The sequence below is a fragment of the Magnolia sinica genome, chromosome 14, assembly GCF_029962835.1.
Source record: "Magnolia sinica isolate HGM2019 chromosome 14, MsV1, whole genome shotgun sequence".
Classification (NCBI taxonomy): Eukaryota; Viridiplantae; Streptophyta; class Magnoliopsida; order Magnoliales; family Magnoliaceae; genus Magnolia; species Magnolia sinica.
The window spans coordinates 70,762,346-70,769,437 of NC_080586.1; the positions used below are offsets into that span (position 1 = coordinate 70,762,346).

Sequence of the window (7,092 nt, forward strand, 5' to 3'; positions counted from 1 at the left end):
CATATTTGCCTTTTCCCCTTCATCCCGGTCTACATGGGCTAATCAACAGGTTGGATGTCAAATAAACATTACAGTGAGCCTTAGGAGGTTTTTAATGGCAGACATTCAATCACTACTGTTTTCCTATGCTGTGGCCCACATGAGATTTAGATATGGCTCGTTTTTTAGATCAAACCCTAAAATGAACTGAAGAAATGGATGGACGGCGTGGATAAAACAAATACATCATGCTAGGTCCCACGGAGCACCAACCACTAGCCATTGGCTAGTGACGTTGACGTGAATAAATTCTACACGCATGCTTATACCATTTACACGCAGGGTTGAGGATCCGACGACCTCACTCCTCTCACAGGAATGCAAAAGCTCCATTCATGGCGTCGGCTACCCCGCCAAACCCTAACCTTCCTATCCCAATCTCGATCAATAAATCACCACCGTCCATCTCCACCTACTGACGTTTACGACCCTCCCTTCTCTCCCATCTCGAAAATAGCCCCAGAAAATTCCGAAGATGACCGAAAAATCCCCGTCCAGTCCGACCTCCCCTTCGATTTCAGGTACTCCTACTCCGAATCGGATCCGTCGATGCAGCCGATCGGGTTCCGCGAGCCGCCGCGGTTCTCTCCCTTCGGACCCGGCCGGCTCGACCGGACGTGGAATGGGGTATCGGCTCCCGTTAAGGACATGGGAGGAATTTCGGAGGATTTGGAAGGGCAGAATTGGGTAATAGGAGATCCGTTGACGGAAGAAGAGATGGAGGAGTTGGTGGAGAGGTATCGGCACAATGATTGCTCTCGACAGATCAATCTAGGTTTTCCCTCTTCTTCATCTTCTTTTGGTTCTTTTTACTGCTGTTTTAGTAGTCCGTGTGACACCTGAAATTGTGGTCCTCAGTATATCTGCGGTTTGTGTGTGACATCCTAATGCAACTAGATCAAGAAAGAAGCTGATTGCAATAAGAATTAACGTACGGTATTGAAGTTAAAAGAGTAGTGCAAGACTGAGCAAGCTCGACGGTCCTCTAGTCTTGAACTAGAGATTACATCTTCAATGATCTCTTCAAGCTGGCATAGTACCTCCGGTATTTGGATAGCCTATGCTTCCTTGCTCTCATTTTCGTGATGTCCTAAATAAACTGTAAGGTCTTTCACATTAAAAATGGGGCTAATCTTTATTTCAGGTGGAAGCTCGATCTAGTAAGCATTATCACCTAGCTTCTTCAAAATGCCGTAAGGACCTGCCTTTTTGGAGTGGAGCTTTGTATAAGAGTCTGTTCGAAACCTCTTAGGCTTAAGCCGCACTATGACTCTTTATCTCCTTCTTGAACTTGTGCAAAACGTCGTCAAGCATCTGCATGTCCTTTGTAAAAAATTTTTTATCACGAAGGGTGGTCTTTCGCCTAACTCCCTCATGTATCTCCTTAAACATGCGATTCAAAAGCTTCGGTGTCCTGGCTCAATCGAGTCGCAATAGGAAATGGGACTAAATTGATAGGTTGTCGAGGTCACATACTTGTCACAATTTTGAAAGGATAGAGTCTCGTGGTACGGTTCATAGAACTGTTATGAGCAAACTTAGCTCGTGGTAACACAATGTCCCATGAACTGATATGATCACAAACCAAACATCGAAGTAGATTCCCAAGACTACAGTTGACGACTTCAATTTGTCCGTTGGTTTGCAAATGATAAGCACTTGAGAACTTTAATTTAGTTCCCATCTTAGACCATAAGATGCATCAGAAGTAGCTCATAAACTGAACATCATGATAAGATACAATCGTTTTGGAAACACCATGTAGACGAACCACCTCTTTGAAGAAAACATTAACAATGCGCATAACGTCTAATGTTCTCTTACAAGGAATAAAACGAGCCATCTTTGGGAAGGCCCCATGAGCCACCTGCATTTCCCCTTTTTTCGAAGCCAGTCTCCTTGCATCAGTTCCCTTCTGATTATTTACCAAGTAGTTCTGTTGATATACCTGCTGGTAAACTATGTGATACCTTGTTTTAGAAGTCATGTTTTTGTCGAACGATGCTAACAAATTGCCGTGTTTGCAATGCTGTGATGGCCCTTGGGAAACTGACCAATATTTTTACATTCCACAGCAATTGGGATTGATGTGAATAGTATAAGTTATTATTGCATTGTCATTGCTGTTAGGAAAGGGCGGAGTAACCCATAACATGTTGGATGACATCCACAACCATTGGAAGAGAGCTGAAGCTGTGAGGATCAAGTGTTTGGGGGTGCCCACCCTTGACATGGACAGTGTCTGCTTCCAACTTGAGGTTTCAATGCCAATCCTCTAAATAGCTTGGTAATTTATATTCCTCGTGTTTTGTTCCTGGGAATTCTTCTCCTCAATCATTAGCAGCTTCTTTGCAGGACAAAACCGGTGGAAAGGTCATCTATCGGCAGATCAATATCCTCCTTTTGTACCGTGGTCGTAACTATGATCCCAGGCAAAGGCCGGCTATCCCTTTGATGTTGTGGAAGCCTCGTGCACCCATATACCCAAAGCTTGTGAAGAATGTTGCTGATGGCCTAACCTTTGAGGAAACAAAAGAGATGAGGAACAGAGGGTTGAATGCTCCTGCTCTAATGAAACTCAGTAAGTTGGTTTTGGCATTATTATTTATGCCGACTCTAGGAAATAGCAGTACCTACGTATGACGAGTCAGTTAAGATTCGCTTTTGATCTCCTCACTAGTAGAAAATAGGAAAGATAATCTGATTTCCTAGAAAAGTTGCAGTTAATTGCTTCTTTTTACTACGTTTAGGAATATTGACACATTCATGTACCAATCTATGGTATATTATGTCCATGCCAAGACAGGCCAGTATTTCATGATGGGCTGTGACCTTCATGTTAACTGCACTTCCATCATATGAAGCATGATTAGTGATAACATGGGGTGGATGCATGATGCTTGTGATGTGCAGCAAGGAATGGTGTGTATGTGAATGTGGTGGATAGAGTGAGGGAGGCCTTCAAAACTGAAGAAGTGCTAAGGCTTGACTGCAGCCATGTGGAAACTAGTGACTGCAAGAAGATCGGTGTGAAGCTACGGGTACGCCCTCCCCTCTCCCTCCCTCCCTTGGGTATAATCCTGCTTCTCAAATGACACAAAGAAGTTGGTGTATGGGCAATCTGTCTGCATTTTTCTGCATTTCCCAAGGACTGGCTTAGCAGTCCACAAGAAACATATTTCACACCTTCTAGCCTCCTATATCATCTCCTGACATAGAGGCCTACAGAAAATATGAGAGGTCCGATCACTTTTCATTTGGGTCCCATGCCTTACATTTTCAGAATGTCGAACAAAGTACTAAAGAAAAATCTCTGTTGATGTTTGGAAGAAGTGGTCGCATTGGTCTTTGCGTTCAATTTGTTGCAAGAAAAGATTGTGCTATTCTTTTTTCAGATAAATAACTGGGATGGCTTTTGGTTCAAGGAAGCATGCTGACCTGCTGGTGGCCATCCATGTTGGTTTTTGTGGCATCATGCTTTTGATTCTATATCCCTGCACAAATACGGTTAGGTAGCAATCCATTTTTCTCAAAGCTTGGACATGCATTCAGATATGAGTATCTGATACTGTTATTACCACGAGAAATTTGGACCCAATGAGAGCATGACATCAATGTACAGTGATAACCAAGAGTCAGTCTGCACATTATCTCCCACCATTAAAAGACGGAAATCTAGCAAGTATTTTTACCAACCATTATTGGATGGTGGGAGATACATTCACAGCTAGAGTTGGCACATGCTATGTGCGCACAACATTCTTTTCCCCTACAATAATGAACCTAATACAATAGAGTACTGTTTAAATTCTATGTTACAAGTATCCGTGCATTTATGATATCATTATCAGTATCGACACTGTGTGATACTGATACCCTAAACCATTTTGTCAAGTAATCCCAGCTTCACAGCTAGATGATCCTTACTGCCATCATGTATGCCTCATAGTGGATGGGTTACATCCAAAACTTACCTTTTTTCCCCTTTTTATTCTTTATTCTTTTATTCTTTTCTTTCTTTCCTTTCTTCGTCGTCTTCTTCTTATATTTTTTGAGAGCACATTGATACTTGGAAACTGTAACTGAAATCAATGGTCTTAAAGTACATGGTTGAAAAGAAAAATAGTCACTGTCCAGATTAAAGTCCGTACTCCTAAAGATTAGGAGCATCCAATTGATACTATTTTACTGTTGCTCATCTGTGTTCCCACTTGATACCAGTTTGGGCCCACATGTGCATCATGTTGGATGTGTCACATGATGGACAGTTAGGTGCCACCGGTGTCTGATCACACAAGTAAATCACATGTCACTCTAGTAAATCATTTAGTTATTTGTTATGAAATCTTTTGGAATGCTTTTGATTCATCATGTTGCCATTTATATTGAATTCAAGTCATTACCCCAATTCTTTAGGGGAAGTTGTAATTTCTAATAGGTTTTTGTTGCTCCTTTAAACTTGTCTCTCCTTCATTTCAATCAATGCAGTACTTGGTGCCCTGTGTTCCTATCTTGTTCAAGAATAGTCAGATAGTAATTTGGAGAGGAAAAAATGATCAGGATTCTACCAATCAATCAAATTAAAATCCGCCATGCAATGGAGTAGAGTTCGCTGAGAAGCTCATCACATTGTACAACTTGGATCTGGAAGCCACCTGGTTGAGCTCTCGAAAGCCTTGACTCAGTCGCCAAGAAAAAAAAGGGCAGAAAATGGCTTAAACAGTCATCCCTGTCTAACTCCTGGAGCAATTACCCAAGGTCAGAAATGCAAAGGACTGCTCAAGTCTCACTTCGGGTTTATGTGACATAAAAGTATCAAAGTCAATGGAGGAGACTGCTGGCTGGAACTGTTCTCTGTGATGAAAATGCACATCTTCAGTCACCATTGAGCGCCCACTATACCAAGACCTGATTGTAAGTTCTCATGGCCTGAGGAAGAGGCCCCCTGCAGTTTTATTTTTCTCATAATTTTGGTGTGTTATATGAACATGCAGCCACAGATTTAATCAAAGAGCTCCCATCTTTTTTCTCAATCCATATACTGAGCAATCTGCTTTGTGCTGTCCTCAATTTTCAGGACGCTGTTTTGTTGAACTATGAAAATGGTGGTGTAACAGGATGCACTAGCTTTAGAGATGGATGGCTTAATCGTAGCTGACGTTAACCCATCTCTGAAATCGGCAGCTGATAACTAATGCATTTGGAAACTTTGAGCCAAAATCATCCCATTTTAAAATTTATGATTGATGACTAACTCACTTGGGAATTTTGTGTCCATCTGAATTGGCCCTATTAAGAACATTAACTCTAGACCTTGATTTATTTTATTTTTTGAATCTCATCGTTTTGACCTTGTCCCAGATCTCAGCTATTTTGAATATGCCTGTCTACTTCATGTTGTTATTCAAATGTCCGAAGACGGTTTTGAGAAAATTGGAAAAACTAAGGTGGGATTTTTTGTGGAAGGGAACGGATGAAAACCATTAGTTTCACCTTATGAAATGGGAGGAAGTGTGTAAATCGTGGGATTAAGGGAGTGCAGGGTTGAGGTGTCTGGAGATGATGAATTTAGCTTTGATTGGGAAATGGGTTTGGAGGTTTGGGGTGGAAGAAGGTAGCTTATGGAGGGAGCTAGTGGGTAGGAAGTATGGGGTTGATTGCAAAAGGGGGATGGTGGACTCGACCATCATTGTTATACAGGTCATCGTATCTGTGGAAGTCGGTGACCTTGATTAGAAGTAAGGTATGGGAAGGGGTAGGTATGTCCTTAGGAAATGGTGAGAAAATTAGATTTTGGGAGGATAAATGGGTGGGAGATCAGAAGTTAAAGGGAGGCTTTTCCTAGACTAGCAAATATAGCATTGGAGGCGAATGGATTGGTGTCGAGTCGCTTTAATATTCAAGGTGAGGAAGTGTTTTGGGCCCTGCCTTGTAGGAGGGATCTAGATGATTGCGAGTTTCAAGAGTTGATTAGATTGCTACAGGTTCTAGCCAACATTCATCTTAAGTTAGATGACCTGTATTCAATGAGTTGGTTAAAAGAGAACTCCTGAGTTCATTTCAGTAATATCATTCTACAAGATGCTTAGTGGTGAAGGAGTGAGCAATGGAGTCTACCAAACTTCTTATGTATTGCAATATGGGGCTCCTCCTAAGGTCGTTGCTTTCGCATGGTTCGTGGGATGCCATAAAGTTCTAAAAATCGACAATCTTCACGAGAGGAAGATGATTCTTCCAAATATATGCTTAATGTGTTATCTAGTGGAGGAATCGGTAGATCATTTGTTTATTCATTGCTTTTTTGCAAGGAAGATGTGGGAAGGCTTCTTTGATTTGTTGCAAACAGATTGGGTTTTGCCGTGTTCTATAGGTCAGTTCTTTTTAAATTGGCATGTCAGCTCCTTGGGGAAGAATGGGAGTAAAGTGTGGCATCTTTGTCTGTTAGTAGGGATGTGGTTCCTATGGTTAAAAAGAAACAATCATTGCTTTAGGAATCGAGCAGGGTGAGTTTTTGAGGTGTTTATTTGGGGTAAAATGCATGTGATGGAATGGGCATTAGCATTAAAGGCTATAGCTATTTTCCTGATAATTGGCATGAGCTGTAATATCCTTTTGGTTTTCTTTGTACATTTGTATATTTTGGCTGTGACCTTCTCTTAATAAAATGTTCCAATGTTCAAAAAAGAAGCAAATTAGGAATTTTAATGGTAGCTTGGTAGAAGTTCAACTTGATGGTCATTAAATCCCTTTACCCCACCTTAGATTGCCTGGTGCAATTGCCACTAGGCGGACGTTTGTGCATAAAAACATTTAAAAGGAGGGCTTTAGCTTGGGCCAGGAGCATGATTTCAAAATTTAAAAAAAGGAAGTTTAGGGTCTATTTGGGATCTAGCCGACATAAGTTGATCAAGCTAAATGAGTTACCACTTTAGGGATCGTTTGGGTGCATGTATTCGGTGGTAATTGGTGTGAATCAGCAAATCCAGTGTGTTAGGGAGAGTGTATTTGTGTGAACTGGAATCCAATTCACACCAAAAGCCCCTTGTTTAGAAA

At 41.4% G+C, this 7,092-nt stretch overlaps 1 protein-coding gene across 4 annotated transcripts; it reads left to right on the forward strand.

The window, feature by feature from the left end:
• The first annotated feature begins 310 nt into the window (after window positions 1-310).
• On the forward strand, window positions 311-5,076 carry LOC131226120 (CRS2-associated factor 2, mitochondrial). 4 transcript variants are annotated; one of them, XM_058221822.1, is made up of 6 exons: window positions 311-814; window positions 2,170-2,297; window positions 2,395-2,620; window positions 2,953-3,080; window positions 3,435-3,551; window positions 4,528-5,076. In XM_058221822.1, exons 1-5 carry the CDS (start codon window positions 358-360, stop codon window positions 3,474-3,476), a joined length of 981 nt encoding a protein of 326 aa, XP_058077805.1. In that variant the 5' UTR covers window positions 311-357; the 3' UTR covers window positions 3,477-3,551; window positions 4,528-5,076. The 4 variants fall into 4 exon arrangements, with proteins under 4 accessions (XP_058077805.1, XP_058077807.1, XP_058077806.1 ...); XM_058221821.1 differs by lacking the exon at window positions 3,435-3,551 and having other exon boundaries at window positions 313-814; XM_058221824.1 differs by lacking the exons at window positions 2,953-3,080; window positions 3,435-3,551.
• The last annotated feature ends 2,016 nt before the right edge of the window (window positions 5,077-7,092 follow it).

What these genes read in the sequence shown, in the direction of transcription:
- LOC131226120 (XM_058221821.1), top strand. Translation starts at nt 358, where the DNA reads ATGCAAAAGCTCCATTCATGGCGTCGGCTACCCCGCCAAACCCTAACC. An exon ending in CTCTCGACAGATCAATCTAG is followed by an intron (nt 815 to 2,169) that starts GTTTTCCCTCTT and finishes CATTGCTGTTAG; the next exon opens with GAAAGGGCGGAGTAACCCAT. An exon ending in GTGTCTGCTTCCAACTTGAG is followed by an intron (nt 2,298 to 2,394) that starts GTTTCAATGCCA and finishes GCTTCTTTGCAG; the next exon opens with GACAAAACCGGTGGAAAGGT.